At 41.9% G+C, this 27,681-nt stretch overlaps 1 protein-coding gene across 4 annotated transcripts; it reads right to left on the bottom strand.

Annotated features, from left to right (window-relative positions):
• On the bottom strand, positions 1 to 27,681 carry OCIAD2 (OCIA domain containing 2). Of its 4 annotated transcripts, XM_032136172.2 has the most exons (7): positions 27,423 to 27,681; positions 25,178 to 25,305; positions 20,866 to 20,962; positions 18,850 to 18,903; positions 15,063 to 15,110; positions 13,828 to 13,945; positions 1 to 548 (listed from the first exon to the last, which is right to left on the bottom strand). In XM_032136172.2, exons 2-7 carry the CDS (start codon positions 25,241 to 25,243, stop codon positions 467 to 469), a joined length of 465 nt encoding a protein of 154 aa, XP_031992063.1. In that variant the 5' UTR covers positions 25,244 to 25,305; positions 27,423 to 27,681; the 3' UTR covers positions 1 to 466. The 4 variants fall into 4 exon arrangements, with proteins under 4 accessions (XP_031992063.1, XP_058286202.1, XP_058286201.1 ...); XM_058430219.1 differs by lacking the exon at positions 13,828 to 13,945 and having other exon boundaries at positions 25,178 to 25,328; XM_058430218.1 differs by lacking the exon at positions 13,828 to 13,945.

The raw sequence follows: 27,681 nt of genomic DNA, 5'->3' as shown, positions 1-27,681 counted from the left end.
TCTGGCACCCAGGCTGGAGTGCAGTGGCACAATCTCTGCTCACTGCAACTTCCGCCTCCCAGGTTCAAGTGATTCTCCTGCCTCAGCCTCCCTCTCAGTAGCTGGGATTACAGGCATGTGCCACCACGCCTGGCTAATTTTTATATTTTTAGCAGAGACAGGGTTTCACCATGTTGGCCAAGCTGGTCATGAACTCCTGACCTCAAATGATCTGCCTGCCTCGGCCTCCCAAAGTACTGGGATTACAGGCATGAGCCACTGCGCCATGCCCCAACATGTTCTTAAAGAGCAGAAAAACAAGTGAACGCTTAGTTCACTTGAGAGCCTTCCACGGAATACATTTCAGTGAGTGACAGACACAATGTTTTTGTTCCATTAGAAGTATTTTATTTTAAAGTACACTTGAAATTTTAAATGTGTACAAATTCAGCGGTTTAAAAAACTTCGAAAGTCACAGACACAGAATTTAGGAAGCTGAAGGCTGAGAGTCTCCCTTCTCACTTAATCCATGCTTTATTTTGCATTCCTCACAGGTAAGGAGGCAGTGCCTAGAAGAGAAGCAAAAATAGACAGTGGTTTGTACTTTAACACTGAAAGCCCTAGTCTTTACATAATATTCTTATATTTTAACATAATTTTTTAAATAGAGATGTGGGGGGAGTCTATCTATGTTGCCCAGGCTGGTCTCGAGGGCTCAAGGGATCCTCCCATCCAACCCTCTTGAGTAGCTGAGATTACAGGCATGAACCACTGCACCTGGCTTTAACACAATATTAGAGATATAGTCTATGCTAAAGTTCACTAGCCTTGTTTTTTCAGAAATAATAGTAGTATTCTCCCATTCTGCAGGTTGCCTGTTCACTCTGATGGTAGTTTCTTTTGCTGTGCAGAAGCTCTTTAGTTTAATAAGATCCCGTTTGTCAATTTTGGTTTTTGTTACCATTGCTTTTGGTGTTTTAGACATGAAGTCGTTGCCCATGCCTATGACCTGAATGGTATTGCCTAGGTTTTCTTCTAGGATTTTTATGGTTTTTGGTCTAATATTTAAGTCATTAATCCATCTTGAATTAATTTTTGTATAAGGTGTATGGAAGGGATCCAGTTTCAGCTTTCTACATATGGCTAGCCAGTTTTCCCAGCACCATTTACTAAATACGGAATCCTTTCCCTATTTCTTGGTTTTGTCAGGTTTGTCAAAGATCAGATGGTTGTAGATGTGTGCTATTATTTCTGAGGGCTCTGTTCTGTTCCACTGGTCTATATCTCTGTTTTGGTACCAGTACCATGCTGTTTTGGTTACTGTACCCTTGTAGTATAGTTTTTTAAAATTATACTTTAAGTTTTAGGGTACATGTGCGCAACGTGCAGGTTAGTTACATATGTATACATGTGCCATGTTGGTGTGCTGCACCCATTAACTCGTCATTTACATTAGGTATATCTCCTAATGCTATCCCTCCCCCCTCCTCCCCCTCCTCTGCAACAGGCCCTGGTGTGTGATGTTCCCTTCCTGTGTCCATGTGTTCTCATTGTTCAATTCCCACCTATGAGTGAGAACATGCGCTGTTTGGTTTTTTGTCCTTGCAAATAGTTTGCTGAGGATGATGGTTTCCAGTTTCATCCATGTCCCTACAAAGGACATGAACGCATCCTTTTTTATGGCTGCATAGTATTCAATGGTATATATGTGCCACATTTTCTTAATCCAGTCTATCATTGTTGGACATTTGGGTTGGTTCCAAGTCTTTGCTATTGTGAATAGTGCCGCAATAAACATAGGTGTGCATGTGTCTTTAGAGCAGCATGATTTATAATCCTTTGGGTATGTGCCCAGTAATGGGATGGCTGGGTCAAATGGTATTTCTAGTTCTAGATCCCTGAGGAATCGCCACACTGACTTCCACAATGGTTGAACTAGTTTACAGTCCCACCAACAGTGTAAAAGTGTTCCTATTTCTCCACATCCTCTCCAGCACCTGTTGTTCCCTGATCGCCATTCTAACTGGTGTGAGATGGTATCTCATTGTGGTTTTGATTTGCATTTCTCTGATGGCCAATGATGATGAGCATTTTTTCATGTGCTTTTGGCTGCATAAATGTCTTATTTTAAGAAGTGTCTGTTCATATCCTTCGCCCACTTGTTGATGGGGTTGTTTTTTTCTTGTAAATTTGTTTGAGTTCATTGTAGATTCTGGATATTAGCCCTTTGTCAGATGAGTAGATTGCAAAAATTTTGTCCCATTCTGTAGGCTGCCTGTTCACTCTGATGGTAGTTTCTTTTGCTGTGCAGAAGCTCTTTAGTTTAATTAGATCCCATTTGTCAATTTTGGTTTTTGTTGCCATTGCTTTTGGTGTTTTAGACATGAAGTCCTTGCACATGCCTATGTCCTGAATGGTATTGCCTAGGTTTTCTTCTAGGGTTTTTATGGTTTTAGATCTAACATTTAAGTCTTTAATCCATCTTGAATTAATTTTTGTTTAAGGTGTAAGGAAGGGATCCAGTTTCAGCCTTCTACATATGGCTAGCCAGTTTTCCCAGCATCATTTATTAAATAGGGAATCCTTTCCCCATTTCTTGTTTCTGTCAGGTTTGTCAAAGATCAGATAGTTGTAGATATGCAGCATTATTTCTGAGGGCTCTGTTTTGTTCCATTGATCTATGTCTCTGTTTTGGTACCAGTACCATGCTGTTTTGGTTACTGTAGCCTTGTAGTATAGTTTGAAGTCAGGTAGTGTGATGCCTCCAGCTTTGTTCTTTTGGCTTAGGATTGACTTGGCGATGTGGGCTCTTTTTTGGTTCCATATGAACTTTAAGGTAGTTTTTCCAATTCTGTGAAGAAAGCCATTGGTAGCTTGATGGGGATGGCATTGAATCTATAAATTACCTTGGGCAGTATGGCCATTTTCACAATATTGGTTCTTCCTATCCATGAGCATGGAATGTTCTTCCATTTGTTTGTATCCTCTTTTATTTCATTGAGCAGTGGTTTGTAGTTCTCCTTGAAGAGGTCCTTCACATCTCTTGTAAGTTGGATTCCTAGGTATTTTATTCTCTTTGAAGCAATTGTGAATGGGAGTTCACTCATGATTTGGCTCTCTGTTGCTTGTTATGGGTGTATAAGAATGCTTGTGATTTTTGCACATTGATTTTGTATCCTGAGACTTGGCTGAAGTTGCCTATCAGCTTAAGGAGATTTTGGGCTGAGACGATGGGGTTTTCTAAATATACAATCATGTCATCTGCAAACAGGGACAATCTGACTTCCTCTTTTCCTAATTGAATATGCTTTATTTCTTTCTCCTGCCTGATTGCTCTGGCCAGAACTTCCAACACTATGTTGAATAGGAGTGGTGAGAGAAGGCATCCCTGTCTTGTGCCAGTTTTCAAAGGGAATGCTTCCAGTTTTTGCCCATTCAGTATATTGGCTGTGGGTTTGTCATAAATAGCTCTTATTATTTTGGGATATGACCCATCAATACCTAATTTATTGAGAGTTTTTAGCATGAAGGGTGGTCTGATTTTGGCAAAGGCCTTTCCTGCATCTATTGAGATAATCATGTGGTTTTTGTCTTTGGTTCTGTTTATATGATGGATTAAATTTATTGATTTGCATATGTTCAACCAGTCTTGCATCCCAGGGATGAAGCCCACTTGATCATGGTGGATAAGCTTTTTGATGTGCTGCTGAATTCGGTTTGCCAGTATTCTATTGAGGATTTTTGCATCGATATTCATCAGGGATATTGGTCTAAAATTCTCTGTTTTTGTTGTGTCTCTGCCAGGCTTTGGTATCAAGATGATGTGGGCCTCATAAAATGAGTTAGGGAGGATTCCCTCTTTTTCTATTGATTGGAATAGTTTCAGAAGGAATAGTAGCAGCTCCTCTTTGTACCTCTGGTAGAATTTGGCTGTGAATCCATCTGGTCCTGGACTTATTTTCATTGGTAGGCTCTTAATCATTGCCTCAATTTCAGAGCCTGTTATTGGTCTATTCAGGGATTCAACTTCTTCCTGGTTTAGTCTTGGGAGGGTGTATGTGTCCAGCAATTTATCCATTTCTTCTTAATTTTCTAGTTTATTTGCATAGTGGTGTTTATAGTATAGTTTGTATTTCTGTGGGATTGGTGGTGATATCTCCTTTATCATTTTTTATTGCATCTATTTGATTCTTCTCTCTTTTCTTCTTTATTAGTCTTGCTAGCAGTCTATCAATTTTGTTGATCTTTTCAAAAAATCAGCTCCTGGATTCATTGATTTTTTTGAAGGGTTTTTTGTGTCTCTATCTCCTGAAAATTTTTGCAATCTACACATCTGACAAAGGGCTAATATCCAGAATCTACAAAGAACTCAAAAAAATTTACAAGAAAAGAACAACCCCATCAAAAAGTGGGCGAAGGTTATGAACAGACACTTCTTTAAAGAAGACATTTATGCAGCCAACAGACACATGAAAAAGGCTCATCATCACTGGCCAAGGAGAAATGCAAATCAAAACTACAGTAACCTCTGCAGACTTAAATGTCCCTGTAACACCAGTTAGAATGGCGATCATTAAAAAAATCAGGAAACAACAGGTGCTGAAGAGGATGTGGAGAAATAGGAACACTTTTACACTGTTGGTGGGACTGTAAACTAGTTCAACCATTGTGGAAGACAGTGTGTCAATTCCTCAAGGATCTAGAACTAGAAATACCATATAACCCAACCATCCCATTACTGGGTATATACCCAAAGGGTTATAAAGCATGCTGCTATAAAGACACATGCACACATATGTTTATTGCGGCACTATTCACAATAGCAAAGACTTGGAACCAACCCAAATGTCCAACAACGATAGACTGGATTAAGAAAATGTGGCACATATACACCATGGAATACTATGCAGCCATACAAAAGGATGAGTTCGAGCTCCGGTCTACAGCTCCCAGTGTGAGCGATGCAGAAGATGAGTGATTTCTGCATTTCCATCTGAGGTACCGGGTTCATCTCACTAGGGAGTGCCAGACAGTGGGTGCAGGACAGTGGGTGCAGTACACCGTGCACGAACCAAAGCAGGGTGAGGCATTGCCTCACTCAGGAAGCACAAGGGATCAGGGAGTTCCCTTTCCTAGTCAAAGAAAGGGGTGACAGATGGCACCTGGAAAATTGGGTCACTCCCACCCTAATACTGCGCTTTTCTGATGGGCTTAAAAAATGGCACACCAGGAGATCATATCCCGCATCTGGCTCGGAGGGTCCTATGCCCACGGAATCTCACTGATTGCTAGCACAACAGTCTGAGAATAAACTGCAAGGCAGCAGCGAGGCTGGGGGTAGGGCACCCGCCATTGCCCAGGCTTGATTAGGTAAACAAAGCAGCCGGAAAGCTCGGACTGGGTGGAGCCCACCACAGCTCAAGGAGGCCTGCCTGCCTCTGTAGGCTCCACCTCTGGGGGCAGGGCACAGACAAACAAAAAGACAGCAGTAACCTGTGCAGACTTAAATGTCCCTGTCTGACTGCTTTGAAGAGAGCAGTGGTTCTCCCAGCACGCAGCTGGAGATCTCAGAACAGGCAGACTGCCTCCTCAAGTGGGTCCCTGACCCCCAAGCAGCCTAACTGGGAGGCACCCCCCAGTAGGGGCAGACTGACACCTCACATGGCCGGGTACTCCTCTGAGACAAAACTTCCAGAGGAATGGTCAGGCAGCAGCATTCGTGGTTCATGAAAAATCAGCTGTTCTGCAGCCACCACTGCTGACACCCAGCCAAACAGGGTCTGGAGTGGACCTCTAGCAAACTCCAACAGACCTGCAGCTGAGGGTCCTGTCTGTTAGAAGGAAAACTAACAAACAGAAAGGACATCGACAACAAAAATCCATCTGTACATCACCATCATCAAAGACCAAAAGTAGATATAACCACAAAGATGGGGATAAAACAGAGCAGAAAAACTGGAAGCTCTAAAAAGCAGAGCACCTCTCCTCCTCCAAAGGAACGCAGTTCCTCACCAGCAATGGAACAAAGCTGGATGCAGAATGACTTTGACGAGCTGAGAGAAGAAGGCTTCAGACCATCAAACTACTCCAAGCTACAGGAGGAAATTCAAGCCAAAGGCAAAGAAGTTAAAAACTTTGAAAAAGAATTAGACGAATGTATAACTAGAATAACCAATACAGAGAAGTGCTTAAAGGAGCTGATGGAGCTGAAAGCCAAGGCTCGAGAACTACGTGAGGAATGCAGAAGCCTCAGGAGCCAATGCAATCAACTGGAAGAAAGGGTATCAGCGATGGAAGATGAAATGAATGAAATGAAGTGAGAAGGGAAGTCGAGAGAAAAAAGAATAAAAAGAAACAAACAAAGCCTCCAAGAAATATGGGACTATGTGAAAAGACCAAATCTACATCTGATTGGTGTACCTGAAAGTGACGGGGAGAATGGAATCAAGTTGGAAAACACTCTGCAGGATATTATCCAGGAGAACTTCCCCAATCTAGCAAGGCAGGACAACATTCAGATTCAGGAAATACAGAGAATGCCACAAAGATACTCCTTGAGAAGAGCAACTCCAAGACACATAATTGTCAGATTCACCAAAGTTGAAATGAAGGAAAAAAATGTTAAGAGCAGCCAGAGAGAAAGGTCAGGTTACCCACAAAGGGAAGCCCATCAGACTAACAGCGGATCTCTCAGCAGAAACTCTACAAGCCAGAAGAGAGTGAGGGCCAATATTCAACATTGTTAAAGGAAAGAATTTTCAACCCCGAATTTCATATCCAGCCAAACTAAGCTTCATAAGTGAAGGAGAAATAAAATACTTTACAGATATGCAAATGCTGAGAGATTTTGTCACCACCAGGCCTGCCCTAAAAGAGCTCCTGAAGGAAGCACTAAACATGGAAAGGAACAACCAGTACCAGCCACTGCAAAATCATGCCAAATTGTAAAGACCATCAAGGCTAGGAAGAAATGGCATCAACTAACGAGCAAAATAACCAGCTAACATCATAATGACAGGATCAAATTCACGCATAACAATATTAACTTTAAATGTAAATGGACTAAATGCTCCAATTAAAAGACACAGACTGGCAAACTGGATAAGGAGTCAAGACCCATCAGTGTGCTGTATTCAGGAAACCCATCTCATGTGCAGAGACACACATAGACTCAAAATAAAGGGATGGAGGAAGATCTATCAAGCAAATGGAAAACAAAAAAATGCAGGGGTTGCAATCCTAGTCTCAGATAAAACAGACTTTAAACTAACAAAGATCAAAAGAGACAAAGAAGGCCATTACATAATGGTAAAGGGATCAATTCAACAAGAAGAGCTAACTATCCTAAATATATATGCACCCAATACAGGAGCACCCAGATTTGTAAAGCAAGTCCTGAGTGACCTACAGAGACTTATACTCCCATACAATAATAATGGGAGACTTTAACACCCCACTGTCAACATTAGACAGATCAACGAGACAGAAAGTTAACACAGATACCCAGGAATTGAACTCAGCTCTGCACCAAGCGGACCTAATAGACATCTACAGAACTGTCCACCCCAAATCAACAGAATATACATTTTTTTCAGCACCACACCACACCTATTCCAAAATTGACCACATAGATGGAAGTAAAGGTCTCCTCAGCAAATGTAAAAGAACAGAAATTATAACAAACTGTCTCTCAGACCACAGTGCAATCAAACTAGAACTCAGGATTAAGAAACTCACTCAAAACCGCTCAATTACATGGAAACTGAACAACCTGCTCCTGAGTGACTACTGGGTACATAATGAAATGAAGGCGGAAATAAAGATGTTCTTTGAAACCAACGAGAACAAAGACACAACATACCAGAATCTCTTGGACACATTCAAAGCAGTGTGTAGAGGGAAATTTATAGCACTAAATGCCCACAAGAGAAAGCAGGAAAGATCCAAAATTGACACCCTAACATCACAATTAAAAGAATTAGAAAAGCAAGAGCAAACAAATTCAAAAGCTAGCAGAAGGCTAGAAATAACTAAAATCAGAGCAGAACTGAAGGAAATACAGACACAAAAAACCCTTCAAAAAATTAATGAATCCAGGAGCTGGTTTTTTGAAAAGATCAACAAAATTGGTAGACCACTAGCAAGACTAATAAAGAAGAAAAGAGAGAAGAATCAAATAGATGCAATAAAAAATGATAAAGGGGATATCACCACCAATCCCACAGAAATACAAACTACCATCAGAGAATACTACAAACACCTTTACGCAAATAAACTAGAAAATCTAGAAGAAATGGATAAATTCCTCAACACAAACACCCTCCCAAGACTAAACCAGGAAGAAGTTGAATCTCTGAATAGACCAATAACAGGCTCTGAAATTGTGGCAATAATCAATAGGTTACCAACCAAAAGAGTCCAGGACCAGATGGATTCACAGCAGAATTCTACCAGAGGTACAAGGAGGAACTGGTACCATTCCTTCTGAAACTATTCCAATCAATAGAAAAAGACGGAATCCTCCCTAACTCATTTTATGAGGCCAGCATCAGCCTGCTACCAATATCGTTAATGAAAATTGACGCAAAAATCCTCAATAGAATACTGTCAAACTGCATCCAGCAGCACATCAAAAAGTTTATCCACCGTGATCAAGTGGGCTTCATCCCTGGGATGCAAGGCTGGTTCAACATACACAAATCAATAAATGTAATCCAGCATATAAACAGAACCAAAGACAAAAACCACATGATTATCTCAATAGATGCAGAAAAGGCCTTTGACAAAATTCAACAACCCTTCATGCTAAAAACTCTCAATAAATTAGGTATTGATGGGTCGTATCCCAAAATAATAAGAGCTATCTATGACAAACCCACAGCCAATATCATACTGAATGGGCAAAAACTGGAAGCATTCTCTTTGAAAACTGGCACAAGACAGGGATGCCCTCTCTCACCACTCCTATTCAACATAGTGTTGGAAGTTCTGGCCAGGGCAATTAGGCAGGGGAAAGAAATAAAGGGTATTCAATTAGGAAAAGAGGAAGTCAAATTGTCCCTGTTTGCAGACGACATGATTGTATATCTAGAAAATCCCATTGTCTCAGCCCAAAATCTCCTTAAGCTGATAGGCAACTTCAGCAAAGTCTCAGGATACAAAATCAATGCACAAAAATCACAAGCACTCTTATACACCAATAACAGACAAACAGAGAGCCAAATCATGACTGAATTCCCATTCACAATTGCTTCAAAGAGAATAAAATACCTAGGAATCCAACTTACAAGGGACGTGAAGGACCTCTTCAAGGAGAAGTACAAACTACTGCTCAATGAAATAAAAGAGGATACAAACAAATGGAAGAACATTCCATGCTCATGGGTTGGAAGAGTGAGTATCGTGAAAATGGCCATACTGCCCAAGGTCATTTATAGATTCAATGCCATCCCCATCAAGCTACCAATGACTTTCTTCACAGAATTGGAAAAAACTACTTTAAAGTTCATATGGAACCAAAAAAGAGCCCGCATCACCAAGTCAATCCTAAGTCAAAAGAACAAAGCTGGAGGCGTCATGCTACCTGACTTCAAACTATACTATAAGGCTACAGTAACCAAAACAGCATGGTACTGGTACCAAAACAGAGACATAGATCAATGGAACAGAACAGAGCCCTCAGAAATAACGCCACATATCTACAACTACCTGATCTTTGACAAACTTGATGAAAACAAGCAATGTGGAAAGGATTCCCTATTTCATAAATGGTGCTGGGAAAACTGGCTAGCCATATGTAGAAAGCTGAAAGTGGATCCCTTCCTTACAACTTATACAAAAATTAATTCAAGATGGATTAAAGACTTACATGTTAGACCTAAAACCATAAAAACCCTACAAGAAAACCTAGGCATTACCATTCAGGACATAGGCACGTGCAAGGACTTCATGTCTAAAACACCAAAAGCAATAGCAACAAAAACCAAAATTGACAAATGGGATCTCATTAAACTAAAGAGCTTCTGCACAGCAAAAGAAACCACCATCAGAGTGAACAGGTAATCTACAAAATGGGAGAAAATTTTCGCAACCTACTCATCTGACAAAGGGCTAATATCCAGAATCTACAATGAACTCAAACAAATTTACAAGAAAAAACAAACAACCCCATCAAAAAGTGGGCGAAGGACATGAACAGACACTTCTCAAAAGAAGACATTTATGCAGCCAAAAAACACATGCAAAAATGCTCATCATCACTGGCCATCAGGGAAATGCAAATCAAAACCACAATGAGATACCATCTCACACCAGTTAGAATGGCCATCGTTAAAAAGTCAGGAAACAACAGGTGCTGGAGAGGATGTGGAGAAATAGGAGCACTTTTACACTGTTGGTGGGACTGTAAACTAGTTCAACCATTGCGGAAGTCAGTGTGGCGATTCCTCAGGGATCTAGAACTAGAAATACCATTTGACCCAGCCATCCCATTACTGGGTATACACCCAAGGGACTATAAATCATGCTGCTATAAAGACACATGCACACATATGTTTATTGCGGCACTATTCACAATAGCAAAGACTTGGAACCAAGCCAAATGTCCAACAAGGATAGACTGGATTAAGAAAATGTGGCACATGTACACCATGGAATACTATGCAGCCATAAAAAATGATGAGTTAATGTCCTTTGTAGGTACATGGATGAAACTGGAAATCATCATTCTCAATAAATTATCACAAGGTCAAAAAACCAAACAGCGCATGTTCTCACTCATAGGTGGGAATTGAACAATAAGAACACATGGACACAGGAAGGGGAACATCACACTCCGGGGACTGTTGTGGGGTGGGGGGAGTGGGGAGGGACAGCATTAGGAGATACACCTAATGCTAAATGACGAGTTAATGGGTGCAGCACACCAACATGGCACATGGATACATATGTAACAAAGCTGCACATTGTGCACATGTACCCTAAACTTAAAGAACAATAAAAAAAAAAAAAGGATCAGTTCATGTCCTTTATAGGGACACGGATGAAACTGGAAACCATCATTCTCAGCAAACTATCGCAAGGACAAAAAACCAAACACCGCATGTTCTCACTCATAGGTGGGAATTGAACAATGAGAACACTTCGACACAGGAAGGGGAACATCACACACCAGGGCCTGTTGTTGGGTTCGGGGGGGAGGAGGGATAGTATTAGGAGATATACCTAATGTAAATGATGAGTTAATGGGTGCAGCACACCAAGGTGGCCCATGTATACATATGTAACAAACCTGCATGTTGTGCACATGTACCCTAAAACTTAAAGTTTAAAAAAAACAAAAAGAAATAATAGGAGTTGTTGCTTGGTTTATGACCCCTAGAATTTCACCCCTCAAAGAGCCAATAATGAGCTTTATGTTGAAACAGATGGTTGTATTTGTGGTCAGGGTGAGGCAGAGTTTGAACATCTTGACTCTTTTTGAATTCAAGTAATTTCTAATAATAGCATAAAAATTATAAACACACAGTGCATTGATCCAGGATTAAACTATATGCCTATGGAGTTAGGTTTGGACACACATGTGCACATATATACACACATAATTTTTTAAATTAAAAAAAAATGATACTTCCGGAATTTCTGGCTTATAGTTTGCCTAACTTGTCCCAGTTTCCTTAGGATACAAAGGAAAATGCACAGCTTCGTTCTAGAATAATTTTCACATTTGAATATGGAGATGTCCTTGAGTCCCTTCTTGCGTTAAAGTTTTATAATGTTACAAATTCAACAAACATTTACTACTATGAGGAGTTGGCAACAGGATGACTTTATTTATGCAGGACAGTGATAGGTTGTGTTTTGAATGATAGAAAACTCATTCAATCTGGCTTGGGTGGGAAGGATTACTTTGAAGGTAGCAAGGCCAGAAACTGCTATTGTAAAACCCTGAAGACATGGATGAGGAAGCCCTTTCTCTCACTTATTTCCCCCCACTGCTTTGAGAATAAAGTGAAAATCCTTAGCATGGCATAAATTCCTTCAGGAGCTGACCTCTACCTGCCTGGACTTCAGCTTGTTCTCTGCCTTTCCCAATAGCTCTTTATGCTCCAGCCATAGGATGTATTTATGGTTCCCTTTAAAAATGAAAATTTCCCCTCTCTACATACTATTCCTGGCCCAGAATCCCCTTCTTCAACCCTGCTATAGCTCCTACTATAGCCATAGCTCCTGCTATATCTCCTCTTGTCATAGCTTCTGCTGTAGCTCCTACTACTTGAATCTACTAAGATTCAAGTCAAGCATCATCACCTCCTCCAAGAAGTCCTTAATGCCTATGCCTTAACCCTCCCCTCCACCTCAACTTAGTTAAGTGCCCCACTCTACTTTCCTTTAATTAGAAAATCAAATAGCTTTGTGAATTATTGCCTCTCAGATTTGCTGGTAATGGCCCTTCACATAGGGTATAGCAATTCATTATCAGCTATGAATGCAAGCCCAGAGTGGGGCTGCCGTGGCTGGCAGTGGGAAGGCAAAATGAAACCCCAGAACACAGAGCTTAAAGGAGCCCTGGAAACCAGTTACTTCAGTCACCTCCTTTCACAATGGACATTGTCTGAAAAATGTCTTTTCAGTCTTGTGTTCATAATTATTCTGGAATCCAAAGTTGGTTAATTGCAAAAGACACTCCTGAAATTGAAGAGGAAGAGGAAGCAGTCCACAAAATTGTCTTCTTTACCTGTGCTACTTTTTCTTTCTTTTCCTGCACAGACCAGAATCATGTGGTCAATTCCTCCTCAGCAAGCTGACTCTAAAACACAACTTTGCAAGGGTGGGCTGTAGTTGGTGTTGTCTGTAAATATCGAATTAATGATTCTTTGGTGGCCTTGCTTCTTGTAATGGGAAGAGTAAGGGTTTGGAAAACAGATGATCTGAGGCGACGGACCATTTTCCACCCACTGCTAATGATGTCACCTTCAGAAGATCTCTGCAGCTCTTTGGGTCTCATGCAGCTCATCAGAAAGAGACAGTATTAAGGTCCCATCTAACACTACAGGACTAGGGAACATGGCTTTCCAAAGTCACACAGTTAGAAAAAGAACTTGGGTGTTTTGACTTCTAGTCCAGTTTGTTTTCACCATACTGTGCTGCTTCTCAGCTAGAACCCACTGTGACCAGTGAGGGGTGTTTAGAGAAATGTGTCCCCAGTACTAGTCTTGTAACTTCTATAGTAGAAATAGCTAATGTTTACTGAGCACTTACTGAGTGTCATGAATAATCATTTTTATTCTTTACATCTCATAAAAACTATCCTGATCACTATTTTATACAGATAAGAAAACTGAAGATCAGAGAACTTAAGAAACTTGCAGGGTCGCACAACTTAGTAAGTGGTAGAACTGGTTTTCAACCCAAGTACTATAACAGCAGAGGTGACGTCATTAACCCCAAAGTCATACTGCCTATTTCCCCTATTTAGAATCATGATATATACAGTATTAACATAGAAAAAGCTCTGAGAAGCCCTGCAGTAAAGAAACCTGTTAAAGTTTTGTGTAACTCTGTGATGGTGGAAGCCATATCTGCTCATTGAGGAACTCTTTAGAAACTTGCACAATGTTTAAACACAGTAGGTTCCCATTAAATATTTATCAAACAAATGAAATTGGTAAGTAAGTGTAATAACAAAGTTATTATTGAAGTTGGGGAACAACAACGCTAAACTTGAAGGTTAAAACCTTTTTAACATGTGAATTTAAAAAATTGTGTTTAATGTTATAAATAGTGAGTAATCTTTCATTTAATTTCTTATAATTACATTACAATCCCTCAACCAAACAGATTACAAACCTGTTATGCTGTGGACCAAAACCAGCCCCACGGAGCTGATCTTCAAAAAAATGGAATTTACTCTGGCAGACTCCTATGTATGATACCTTTCCAAGGCCAAATCCCAAGAGACCAGCAACTGTAAAAGCAGGTTGGGAGAGATTAGTTGAGAATCTTCTCCATTAGTTATCTTCTAGAGCTTTAAAAATTAACACTGGTAATTTTAAAATTAAAAGGACCATACTAAATCAATGAATGAAGACTCTGAGAATGAAGTCTCTATTTAAAAAGAACAGGATTGGGAACTGGAGACTTCCCCATCTCAACTTTGAACTGGCGGTGGAAGGGCCAGGACAGAGCAAGCCACAGTGCTGTCCTGGAGACAGACGGCCAGAGAGGGCCCACCTGTCAAGCAAATGGTTGAGGCCACGGGGGCAGGGGAAGGTGGCTGGGTTGTGGCTACAGGTAGCTTCCAAATCACTGGGTAGAAACGCCCTTAATCTTCCTTATGGCCTTGGAGTAGTGGAGAGCTTCAGTCCATCCTGCCTATAGGAAGGAGGTCACAAAGGAGAGGGACCCTCCTATGGAAGAGATCTCGAATCTGTTCCTCCTGCTAGGAATGAATGCGGTTTCACACTATCAACTAAAATGTGTCCTTTTTGTACATAAAAGACCTATTGATACCAGGTGAAGGAAGATGAAACCCCAAGTTTGTGATTACTCTATTATTAGAAATCTCCTGATTCTTAAAAAATTACTCATTTTTTATATCCATTGTAGAAAACATTTTGAAAAGACTGGCCAGGGCAAAAGAAGAAAATAAAAATCCGTAAAGGATCTATCATTCAGAGGCTCTGCTATTGATAATCTCATTATATATCCTGCCAGTCCCTCTTAGTCCATGCTTTAAGGATGGTCTAAGAAGAAGTCCCTACTGCTAAGCTGTATATCAGAAAGTGTTGAGTGAACTAAGAAATGCAGAGTGGCAGAAAATAGAGGCTGATTTTTTGAAAAGTCAATACAGGCAGTTTAGTTAGGCTGGACATTCATTATCTCCAGTTGCTAGTAATGTCTTTTTTCAAAATTTTTATTTGTTTATTATTATTTTTTAAAATAGATACAAGGTTTCACCATGTTGCCCAGGCTGGTCTCGAACTCCTGGACTCAAGCAATCCACCCACCTCAGCCTCCCAAAGTGCTGGGATTACAGATGTGAGCCACCACACTTGGCTTGCTTTTTTATTTCTATGACTTACGTGCAACTTTGGGCAATGATCCAAATCTAGGATTAGCTGCCAAATAACCTAAGGAGTAATAAAGAAATACATTATTATTTCATTTCATAAATTAAAGTTATAAATTATAAGTTTTTCTTAAAGTATAAAGAAACCTCCAAAATTTAAGACATAAAATTTATTAAATGTATACATATTCTGACTTTAAAAAGATGATCTTGGCTGGGCGCAGTCACTTATGCCTGTAATCCAGCACTTTGGAGGCTGAGGTGGGCAGGTCATCTGAGGTCAGGAGTTCAAAACCAGCCTGGCCAACATGGTGAAACCCCATCTCCACTAAAAAAGTACAAAAATCAGCCAGGCATGATGGTGGGTGCCTGTAATCCCAGCTACTCGGGAGGCTGAGGCAGGAGGATCATTTGAACCCAGGAGGTGGAGGTTGCAGTGAGCTGAGATGGCACCGATGCACTCCAGCCTGGGTGACAGAGCGAGACTCCATCTCAAAAAAAAAAAAAAAAATCTTAAAGGAGTTATGATTCAATTCTCAGTTGAATTTAACTCCCAGACAGTCATTTTAGGCAAATTACAAATATTAGCTGTAATGTGTAGAAAAATAATATGAAACAGACAGTTCAAGACTGATTGAAAGACATCAAGCAAACGTAGGACTAACAACAGTGTTCAAAGAGATTAGTCATCATCCTCTTTTTTTTTAAAATTATACTTTAAGTTCTAGGGTACATGTGCACCCTCTTTTCTTTTTAAGTAACTCGACATAGAAAGTTTCCATTTGGAGATTCACAGCGTATATCATAAAATGCAAACAGTACAACTCGTGGTAGTTAGAATAATGGCCTTTTAGAGATACCCACATCCGAATTCCTGGAAAAGGTGAATATATTATGTCCCAAAAGGGGGATTAAGGTAGAAAATGGAACTAATGTTGCTAATCAGATGACTTTAAAAGAGAGAGATGATCAAGGTGGACCCAATGTGATCCTTCAGTGTGGAAGAGGAAACTGGTGACAGGACAGAGAGATGGCAGCAAGAGAAGAACTTGGCTCAATGTTGCTGACTTTACAGTCATAGGAAGGGGCCACCGGTTAAGAAATATGCGTGGTTCTAGAAACAAGAAAGGAAAAGGAAGCCCAAGAGCCTCCAGAAGGAACACAGCTAGGGTGATGCCTTGATTTTAGCCCAGTGAGATCCATTTCAGAATTCTGATTTCCAAGAACTGTAAGATAATACATTTGTGTTGTTTTAAGTCACTCTGTGATAATTTGTTAGAGAAGTTATAGAAAACTGATATCAAACTCTGAAAAAAATATATTAGCATGGATGCAAAAAATGGTAGATGTCTTGGTCTGTTTTCTGCTGCTATAACAGAATACCATAGGCTGGATAATTTATAAATAACAGAAGTTCACTTGGCTCACAGTTCTGGAGGCTGAGAAGTCCAAGAGCACAGAGACGGCATCTAGTGAGGGTTATCCCATGGCAAGGAAGTGCAGGAAACAGAGAGCAAGAGGAGAGGCTGAACACATCCTTTTTATAAGGAACTCACTCCCATGATAATGGTAGTAATCAATTCATGAGGATGGAGCCCTCATAACTTAACCTCTTAAAGGCCCCACCTCTTGATACTGTTACAATGGCGGTTAAATTTCACCCTGAGTTTTGAAGGGGACATTCACACCACAAGCAGTAGATTTGGAGTAGTTTAATACTTATAAAATATAATCCTGGCCGGGTGCGGTGGCTCTTGCCTGCAATGTCAGCACTTTGGGAGGCTGAGGTGGGCAGATCACTTGAGGTGGGCAGATCACTTGAGGTTAGGAGTTTGAGACCAGCCTGGCCAACATAGTGAAACCCTGTCTCTACTAAAAATACAAAAATTCACTGGATGTGGTAGCACAGGCTTGCAATCCCAGCTACTAGGGAGGCTGAGGCAGGAGAATTGTTTGAACCCAGCGAGTGGAGGTTGTAGGGAGCTGAGATCACACCACTGCACTCCAGCCTGAGCAACAGAGCGAGACTCCATCTAAAAAACAAACAGACAAACAAAAAACCCATAATCCCCATAGATGTTCCAGCCCCAATATTTTTATGTGTCAAAAATGATCTGAAAAATGCTATCTTCAAACTATAAAAATAAAATCGTATTTAATACATGACCTTTATGGACAAGAATGATATTGGTCAAAGTGGGATTCTCCTAGATATGTGACATATGGTTTTTGAGAACTAGGACTTCTTCCCTCATATTTACTGGTACAAATGTTCCTTTTAAGATCCTGGTAATCAAGGCTGGGTGTGATGGTTCACGCCTGTAATCCCAGCACTTTGGGAGGCTGAGACGGGAGGATCACTTGAGCTCAGGAGTTTGAGACCAGCCTAGGCAATATAGTGAGACACTGTCTCCACAAAAATTAAAAAAAAAATTAGCTGGGTGTGGTGGCATGTGTCTATAGACGCAGCTACTTGGAAAGCTGAGATTGGAGCGTCACTTGAACCCAGGAGGCTGAGACTGCAGGGAGCCATTATTATATCACTGCACTGGATGAGGGTGAGACCCTGTCTCAAAAACAAACCAACCAACCAAAAACCAACAAAATAAAACCCCAAGACTCCCATAAAATCCTGATAATCAGAAGCCAGGCATGGTGGCACGTGCCTATAATCGCAGGTACTCAGGAGGTCTAGTGGGGAGGACTGCTTGAGCCCAACAGTTTGAGGACAACTTGGGCAACATAGCAAGACCTCGTCTCATTAAAAAAATAATAATAATAAAAATATAGCAAAATCCCGTTAACCAGCAGTGTTTGATAAAATGGGCTTAAGCAAGATAAGGTGCCTTCTTGCCACCTGTGGACTAAGGAATGTCTCTGGGTTCTCTGGTCAGGTGGAGACAGGGAGGAGATGAAGAAGGAAGAACAGAGAGGAAAACAGGAAAACACTAAGAGGCAGGGAGAGGTTATGTGGTGAGATGCAAGGCTGGTCCTTATGGTCTCTTGTATGGAGGAGACAGGGTGCCCTCCTCAGGCAGATGCAGCTTCTTGCCAAAAGAAATGGCGTGGTGGACACAGCTTAGGCTGGATTTCAGCTCCCCCCACCTCCTCCCTGCAACATCCTTATTTGTGCAGGGAACCATCTGTCTAACCGTATACAGAGGCCTTGGGAGACACAGGACTCCCACACACAGAAAGGCACAGGATTGCTTCTCTGTTGTTCCTGTAAACAAAGCAAATGTATTATCTTACAGTTCTTGAGGTCAAAATGGGTCTCGCTGGATGAAAACCAAGGTTTTAACTGTTCCTTAAATGGGCTGCATTCGTATCTGGAGGCTCGAGGGTTTCTTGACTTTCTAGCTTCTTGAGGCTGCCCACATTCCTCCACTAATGGTCCCTTCCTCCATCTTCAAGGCCAACAATGTCGAGCTGAGGCCTCACATTGCCACCTCTCTGATTCCATCTTCAGATCCCGCCTTTCACTTTTAAGGACCCTTTCCATTACACTGGGCCCACCTGGATCACCCAGGATACTCTCCCTATTTTAAGGTCAGGTGATTAACAACCTTAATTCCATCTGCAACTTTAATTTCCTTTTGCCATGTAACCCAATATATTCACTAATTCTGGGGATTAGGATGCTTTCTGGGGAGATGGGGACTTAGGCTGAAAATAGGCAGAAGTCTGCATAAATACATCCTTCACCAAAAAATAAATGTCAAGGGCCAAAAAGCTGCCAGGAGGGTCACAGAAAACTGGGCTGTCGGAAATTAGATTATTTAACAAATATTGAATCTTACCTTGGTAGACTAGTCCCTGGGTGACAAGCATGCTTACAAGAGAAAAAGGCAGAGCTGTAAAGCAAAAATGTCCTTCAATATTGGTATTTTAAAAATTGGCACCTCACCTAGAAGTTAGGGAGAATTATTCTGAGCTTTTTCTCTTACCTTCCTTGGCAGTGAATTTTTATTCATTTGTTATTTTACTTAGTCAACAAATATTTATTAAGTGCAGCATGGAGAATTTTCTTGGAATCTTCTCCAGTCACTTACCCTGGGTCACAGCATTAATTTCAACCCTATTCTACTTCATGTCTGACATCCACTTGTACTGAATGCCAACATGCACCAGATTCTAAGCACTACATATAATAAAGGCATCTTAGGGTATATGTACAATTACCTGTTGAATTTGGGAGTTGCCTTTAGCTATGTGTATATTTTGAAATTTTCAATCCTACACAAATGTTAAAAAGCAATACAATAAACTCCTACATACCCTTCATCTAGATTCATTAATTGTGAACATTTTGCCAAATTTGCTTTATCTCTTTCTAATATTTCCTTTTTTGTCTGAGCCATTTGAGATTTGCAAACATTATGACTCTGTCACGAAATACTTCAGCAGGTGTCTTCTAAAAACAAGAATGTTTCCCTACATAATTACACCACCATTAGCATGGTCAAAACATTTATATTCTTGAACACTCATACTCAAGAAAAATTATATTAACTTATACACAATCATTATTCAAATCTCTCCAATTGGCCCAATAGCTGTGGGTTTTTTCCAACTTAGAAATTCAGGAGTCGTAAGTTACACATACTCTCCTATCTGCTTTAGTCTAGGACAGTTCCTTGCCTTTCTTTTTCTTTTTCATGACATTTTGTCTTACAATTTGGATTTGCCTGAAAATCCAAATTAAAGATTACAAGATGACTATGTTCATGTTAAACATGTGTAATGTTTAGCTATAATTTTAAAACAGGAAATTTAGTCTGGGAAAGGCAATTTCTAGTTCTGTCCATCAATATGTGTCAAATGACTTCTTTCAAAAGCAGAGAGTAGTGATAAACATGTAGCTCTTTCTAGTTCAACCAAGACAAATCAAATAGCAACGAATTTTTCCACTCATAGCTACCCCATAGTGGGTAAATTGGTCATATTGAAGTGTTAATCTACTAGGGCCCAATTAAATTTTCTGACAACTCATAAGTTGTCAGAAAACACATGAATTTCTGGAAGCACGGTCAGTAATCCTATAATGTATAATGAATATCAACTTCTAGAGAGTGTTATTTCTAAAACAGGTGACACTAAATTTGAATGACTTAAGAAATCAAAAGAGTATTTCAAAGTATAAATTATCCACACATCAGCAATGTTGCAAAATATCAAGACTGTATCTACAGGTTCTACTATGCCATTTTCAAAGGCTGTATCACACATTTTTTTAACTGGAAGGGACCTTAACGCACAGCCTGAATTCACACTCTCGTCTTATGTGAGGCAGGCTCAGAAAGAGGAAGTGACTCACTGAAAATGTTATTTCAGAAACAGTGTAAGAGAAGTATTAATGGAACGCGGCCATTTTCATTCATTAGAGAAATATCGATTAGGTATTTTCTATGAACAGGGCACTGTGCTAGGCTCCAGAATGAAGTTCCAGATGAACTTGACATTATTTCTGAACCCTATGAAACTTAGAGTCTAGTAGAATGTAGGAAGGTCCACTCTTTGGGAGTCAACAAATTCTAAATAATTGTGTTGGTACACGTTCTTGGTCACATGTTCTTGGTAAAGGGAAGAGTCATGTGTGCATCACTTTTTGCTAAGTGAGGTAAAGTGCCCCTTAATCAGATATTATCTCTGCCCTAAAAAAGGTCTGAACTTGGATTTAAACTCTACATATCCCTAAATATCAGAGTTCATCAGATATTTATGCAAAGTCTCTGCTCAAACGTAAGTCACTACCACAAATCTAATATGATATTTAGGCAATTTACTGCCACAAATACAGTGTTAGGTGCAATTACCTCTCTTCCAGAAACTTTCTTCCTGACATTCTTGCATAATCTTTGAGATCTCTGCTCTGTGGATGTGCAGTTTTGATTTTGGACAAAACAACATGCTCTGTAAGGAAAGTTACATGGTGAGCTAACTGAGATCATCCGAAAATCACCCACTTTGTTTTCTCCAGAAGAGAATAAGGAGGTCTCTTCACTTGTTACACAGTGTGTGTTCTCTACCAGAGGCAGCCCAAAGCAATGATCAGTTTCCAAGAGTGCTTTCTCACTGGGAACACTGATGGATTTAGGCAACAGAAGAATTCTAGTTGGAGAGTGGGAGTGATTCACTGACTGGCGCAGGCAGCAGATTTGCGGTCAGGCTGAATCCCTGCTGAGGCCATATTTCCTTCCCTACCTCCGTGCCTCTATGTGGTTTACTATACCTAGAATGCTGTTCACTCCCTTCGCCTGACTGGTCTTAACACCCAGCTGAACACTGTCTCCTGGGAGAGGAAAGAGATTTTCCCTGTAGCACAATATTTAGACACTAAGCATCACACTCAGAGAACCTGTGTATATGCACTTCCGTATGCATTTTTAGACTGTGGACTGCCTTTTATTATTCGACACAGTTTAGTTTACTTTCAATCTGGATGCTTTTTTTTACACATTTATAAGTGGTGTGCACATAATTTCTGGTGCAACTATTGACATGGTTGACATAACTTTTTATTAGTTCTGTAGTATTTTTTGGAAATTATTTATTAAAAATTTAAAAAAATTTTAATTGTTGTGGGTACATAGTATGTTCTGCAGTGTTTGTTTGTTTGTTTGACAGGGTCTCATTTTGTCACCTGGGCTAGAGTGCGAAGGCGTGATCTTGGCTCACTGCAGACTCTACCTCCCGGGTTCAAGCAATTCTCCAGCCTCAGCTCCCCTAGAAGCTAGGACTATAGCGACAATGGGGTTTTGCCATGTTGCCCAGGCTGGTCTCGAACTCCTGAGCTCAAGCAATCTGCCCTCATTGGCCTCCCAAAGTGCTAGGATTACAGGTGTAAGCCACTGCACCCAACCTTGCGGTGTTTTTTAAATCAAGTTCGTGTGCTATCATCTAGACCAACTCCTATCTTTTACCATTCCTTTGGCTTTGTAGGTACATAGGCTTTCATCACTCGCTCTTGTCCACATTCTCCACTCCTTCCCCTCTGCCCATCACAACCATTCTGAATGTTTAATGTGGTTCTTTTATTTCTATCCATTCTTGCAAAATGTTCATTATTTTGGGTGAATGTATCTTTTTAATGTAAATAGCACTGTTTTATATAATTTATTCTTAAAATATTCTCAACTCAGCTCTATGCTTTTAAGATCCACCCATGTTGCTGTATTCATCTAGTCTGCTGCTTCTAACTGCTGCATAACTGTGCACAATGCCTCTGAGTTCCCACCACTTCATGTTTCCCTATGGACCCATGAGAGAACGTTTTTCAGACATGAACTAGAAGTAAAGCTCAGGGTGCACACATTCTCACTGTGACAGTCTTGCTAGACCGCTCTCTTCAATGGCTGCAGTCTCCACTCCTACCTGCAGGGCCTGAACATTCCCTTATGGCTACGTAGCCTGTGTAAGAGCTAGGTATGGGTAAAGAAGATTCCAAGCAAGTTAAAGAAGGAATTTTCGAACACTTGGAATTATCCGGTTTTCTAAGCTGACAGGTATAAAGTAATATTTATTATCCTGTTTGTACTTCTTTGATAACGAATGTGTTTGACTATCTCTGTATATTTTTCAGCTACACTGCCCTTCTCCTCTAGTTGTCAGGCAATTCCTGTAATTGGATCTGGGTTGTAATCTTTTGTTATATATTGGCTCATTAATTTTTTTTGTGGAAAAATACATATAACATTTGCCGTTTTGACCATTTTAATTTTTTTTAGAGACAGGGTCTCGCTCTGTCACCCAGGCTGGAGTATAGTGGTGCCATCATAGCTCACTGCAGCCTCGAACTCCTGGGCTCAAGTTAACCTCCCACCTCAGCCTCCTGAGTAGCTGGGACTCTAGGTGCACACCATCATGCCCGGCTAATTAAAAAAACCATTTTTTTAATAGAGCTGGGGTGGGATGGGGGAGTTCTCACTATGTTTCTCAGGCTGGTCTTGAACTCCTGGCCTCAAGTGTTTGTCCCGCTTTGGCTTCCCAAAGTGCTGGGGTTACAGGTATGAGTCACCATGCCTAGCCCCATTAATTTTTTTTTTTTAATTTAACTTGTTCCTTACTATAGAAGTCACACTCATATTTCCTTGTTTGTGAATTATTTATGTGGGTTATTTGCCATTTATCTCCAAGGCTTTAGTGTTTTTCTGATTGAGGTGCAGCTCCTTAACTCTTGAAGTGTGGTTTGATTGTGCTGATCTTGCCACTGTCTTTTTTTAGACTCTTTCTGTATAATAGATGTCAATGTACAGATGGTCACCATTTCTTGAGCACTTTGTATGGGCCTGGTCCTGTGCCAAGCACTTTACACGCGTGATGTCAATAAAAGGGGTGGAGAAACCCTCTGGCACCAGTGTCTGTGGAGCTCTACAAGCAGTCCAAGTGGGCAACCTCCCTCTTCTTTCCCTGCAACTCCCCAAGGCACAGTGCAAAGATGCAGTAAGTCCCAGGGTGAGTCACAGCAGCAGGAGAAGGAGTTGCTCTCAGTCTCCACTTACCTTCCTTCCTTAGCACAGGCACGCCTCCAGATGTCCAGGGTGAATATTTGCTCTTGCTCTTGGCTGTGCCTGGGGCAGAAATAAGGACTGCCTCCCCTTAATAAACAAATGCACATACCCTGGCTATCACAATTGCTTCCAGTCCTGCAGTCAGCCTGTAATCCCAGGCTTTAGGAGGCTGAGGCGGGCAGATCACTTGAGGTCAGGAGTTCAAGATCAGCCTGGCCAACATGGTGAAACTTCATCTCTACTAAAAATGCAACAATTAGTCAGGCATGGTGGCAGGTGCCTATAATCCCAGCTACTTGGGAGGCTGAGGTAGGAGAATTGCTTGAACCTGGGAGGTGGAGGTTGCAGTGAGCCAAGATTTTGCCATAGCACTCTAGCCTGGATGACAGTAAGACTCCATCTCAAAAAAAAAAAAAAAAAAGGAGCTCTGGTTATCATTTTCTGTATAGCCATGAATGTTTGATGACTCTCCATTTCACAGAGGCAACTCAGGTGTCCAAATAATTCTCCTTGTGACTTTCTATCATTTGTCTGTTTGCCTCGCCTAAACTTTGCTCCTTAAACATTACTGCTATTACACTATTTTTAGCTTGAACACGAACACCATGGACCCATCAAATGCTTTCTCTTTTCTTCATTGATGTATTCCTGAAATACACAGTATCCATTCCTAACAAGTTGAAAAATTGTTTCCATGTTAACACTCGGGTTCTCAATCTGCTGGCTAATTAGTAATAAACGACTCTGCCACCCTGAACAGAAACACCTGCCAGCAGCATAGGATTAGTGTGATGACTCACAGTCATAAAAATGTAAAAAAATAAGCAAAAGATCACCTGTAATCCCAGCACTTTGGGAGACTGAGGTGGGAGGATCATTTGAGCTCAGGAGTTTGAGACCAGCCTGGGCAATATAATGGGACCCCCATCTCTAAAAAATAAATGAAAGAATAAATAAAAATAAATAAGCAACGTGTATCATTCTGTTAGAGTCTATTAAGAGTTTTGCTCTGCTATCAGAAACCTCTTCAGTCACTGACAGTTCATCTAAGAGTTAGTAAGACTGGATTACAAACAGGAAAGAGTAAAGAAAGGGTTTTGTAAATAAAATTTTAAATTTTAAATTTCAGTTTCTTTTCAAAGCACCTGAAAACACACTTTCCTTCCCCACCCTATTTTCCCTAAGCCCATCCAACAAAGTGCCAGACTGAAAAAAACAAGATGACTGGTTAAAGTTGAAGTTTAATAAAAATCCTATGATGTATATTTTTTCAGACGGCAGGTCCTGCAATTAAAAGTATACCTGACCAGGCATGGTGGCTCACGCCTGTAATCCCAGCACTTTGGCAGGCCTAGATAGGAGGCTTAATTGAGGCCAGGTGTTTGAGACCAGCCTGGGCAATATAGTGAGACCTCATGTCTAACCACAAAAAAAATTAGCCAGGCATATGGGCCTGCACCTGTCATCCCAGTTAAGCGAGAAGCTCAAGTAGGAGGATCAGTTAATCCAGCAGTTCGAGACTGCAGTGAGCCATGACTGCACCACTGCACTCCAGTCTGGGTGACGGTGTAAGATTGTGTCTCAATCAATGAATCGATCAATAAATATAAAAGTATACCTGCTTGCTTGGTGGTGGAAAATGGGGATCTTTATCTTGGTTTCCACGAGCAGACGCTGAAGCCATGATAACTTTGTGCTTGCTCTCCTTCCAGTTGTTTGTCCTCTGCTTACTCCTGGACCCAGTGTCTAAGGAATGTAGAAGAGAATCACTATGCCATGACTAAATGTTTGTATCAAGCTTAAAAGCATCCTGAGGATCCACTGGAGTTATTTGGAAAACGTGTCTTTCTTTTGTCATTAATCCATCTGCAAACTCAACTTCTAGTGCTCCTCTTCCACCAGCACAGACACATGCACTCACTGATGGGGACAGATCAGATTTAGAACAGAGTGGAAATACCACACTGTGCACTGAGTGTTGATTATGTGCCAGGCCAGGGGATACAAAGAAGGATAAGAGAAGATCACTGCTGTGAAGGAATTCACAGTCCAAAAGGGGAGATAGACAAGTCAACAGTTACATAACATGAAAAGTATGCATGGGATGCTAAGGAAGAAAAGAAAGCAGGGTCCATTCCATCTAGTCATGTCACAAAGGAACTAGGACTCCTACGCTTCCAGGAGGATCCGTGGAGGGTAGATGGACTCTGGGGCAGGAGGACCAGGTTGGAAGTTGGTGCACTAGTCCAGACTGGGAGTTACAGGGACCTGAACAAAGACCTGGTGGGAATTTAGCATCTTTGATAGAGATGCTAAATTTGGGTTTGGAAATGTTGGATTTGGGTGCCTGTGGGGGCAAACAGTGGAATTAGCCACTGTTAATATTTGACGATTTGGGTCTAGAGTTCCAGAACAGGGGTAGGCTAGAGAGATGAAGTTGGGAGCTGCCATCATAGAGATGAGAGTTAAAGCAGGGAACTTGAACAAATGTGTCTAAAAACAGTACTGGAGAATATGAACATTGAGCCCAAGGGAATATCGAAAAGAGAAGAAAGATAGATTAAAAAAAAAAAAAAAAAGCAGGCCAAGGAAATGACTGAGAAGGAATAGCTGATACAGAGGGGAGGGAATTTCTGAAGGAGGGAGTGAATCATCAACACCATCACATGGCTTAGAAAAGTGGACCCTGGATTTGGCAATGATGGACATAATCCAGGTGGACTTTGAGCCTCCTCCTGCCCCCAGTGGCCACTGCATTCTGCAGCCCTGAACTCTACCACTACCTCTGCTTTTCTTCTGCAAAATGAACCTCATACACAATTCCGTTTCCTACATCAGTTACTAAACTTTGAGGCATTTGAGCCAAGGGGACCCGTACTCGCACCAAGTTTCATCACAGGTGCCTAATGTGATTACGGGGGCAGCACGGTGCCCTGCACGGGAAAGTACTGGGGTCAGAGAGACCAGAGTTCAAATCGTGACTCTTTACCCCTGCGATCCCTGTGCTTTGGTGCAAATGACTGAATCCGTCTCTGCCTCAGCTTTCTCCACTGTTAATTGGGCATAATGGACACAACAATGGTGAGGGGCTGTTGCAGGAATGAAGACGAGGATGAGGATGAGGATGAGGGATACGTCCATAAAGCCCCGCTCAGCACCCAGCACACTGTGAATCTGAACGCACGAAGGGGCGGCTGTCAGAGTGGCCCTGCACACCTTCCATTTCCTGAGCACTCCCAGGAAGTCTTTGCTGACCAGGCCAAATTAGATTATCTTTGCTTAGCCATTAGGCCGCTGCTCTATATTGGGAGGCAAATATACCTCTCAGCTTCGGTGGCCAGGTCCCCTGGCACCCACTTAGTCCTCAGTCTGCACCTAAAAGCAAGCCTTCCGAGGGTCTTGCCTTGCAGGTGTAGCTCCCACCCCCCACGCTGGGGTGGTCCGGGGACCCTCTGTTTCTTCAGTGGTGGGGAAGGGACCCGTGGGTGCGTGGGTGCTGACCGGCGGACGTGCGGAGGAAGGCGCGCCCCAGCACGGGGGGCGGGGGTGCTTCTTAGGATGGCCTGGAGGGGGGGCGCCTGCAGGGCTGGACGGCGGGCGGGGGACACTGCACTTTCTGATGCGGTCGGGGAAGCCGGGAGTCAGCCTTCTGGAGTCCGCCGCCATCCCCGGCCAGAAGCACCCAGCGCCACCCCAAGCTCCCCAGCCCCTCTCCCGCGCCGGGGCCGCCGGGGTCCGAGTTAGGGGACAGTGGGGGGCGGCCACCGCTGCGCCGCGCGGCCTTCGAAGGACCGCCCTGCGGCGCCGCGTTCCCCCGAGGCCACCCCCTCCCGCCGTCAACACCCCCCGGGGCGGGGGCTCACCTGTGTGGTCTGGGTCGCCTCCGAGGCCGAGTCCCTCGTCTCTAAGCCCAGCAGGCCTCGCTCCCCCGCGACTGCACCGCCGGCCCGCTCCAGCCTCCCGAGTACCCCACCTGTCTCCCTGGCTTCCTCCCGGCCCTTTGTGTTTTCTTCTCTAGCTCCGCCCCCTCGCCTGCCCGCTAAGCACTTAAGCTGGCGAAGTCACCCTACTGCCACCTGGCAGTCACTTTCGCTGTTGGTGGCAACCCAGGCTGGAACCCAG

This window comes from Hylobates moloch, unplaced genomic scaffold (assembly GCF_009828535.3).
Source record: "Hylobates moloch isolate HMO894 unplaced genomic scaffold, HMol_V3 SCAFFOLD_17, whole genome shotgun sequence".
NCBI lineage: Eukaryota > Metazoa > Chordata > Mammalia > Primates > Hylobatidae > Hylobates > Hylobates moloch.
The sequence above is the reverse complement of the archived record's forward strand: the minus strand, read 5'-3'. Positions and strand labels throughout refer to the sequence as shown.

Bases quoted from the DNA above. Each gene is read 5' to 3' on its own strand.
- OCIAD2 (XM_032136172.2), bottom strand. From the start codon at position 25,243: ATGGCTTCAGCGTCTGCTCGTGGAAACCAAGATAAAGATCCCCATTTT. The intron at 18,904-20,865 runs GTAATTGCACCT...TTTGCTTTACAG, and splicing joins AGAAAGTTTCTGGAAGAGAG to CTCTGCCTTTTTCTCTTGTA. The intron at 15,111-18,849 runs GTAAGATTCAAT...ATTACTCCTTAG, and splicing joins CCAGGGACTAGTCTACCAAG to GTTATTTGGCAGCTAATCCT.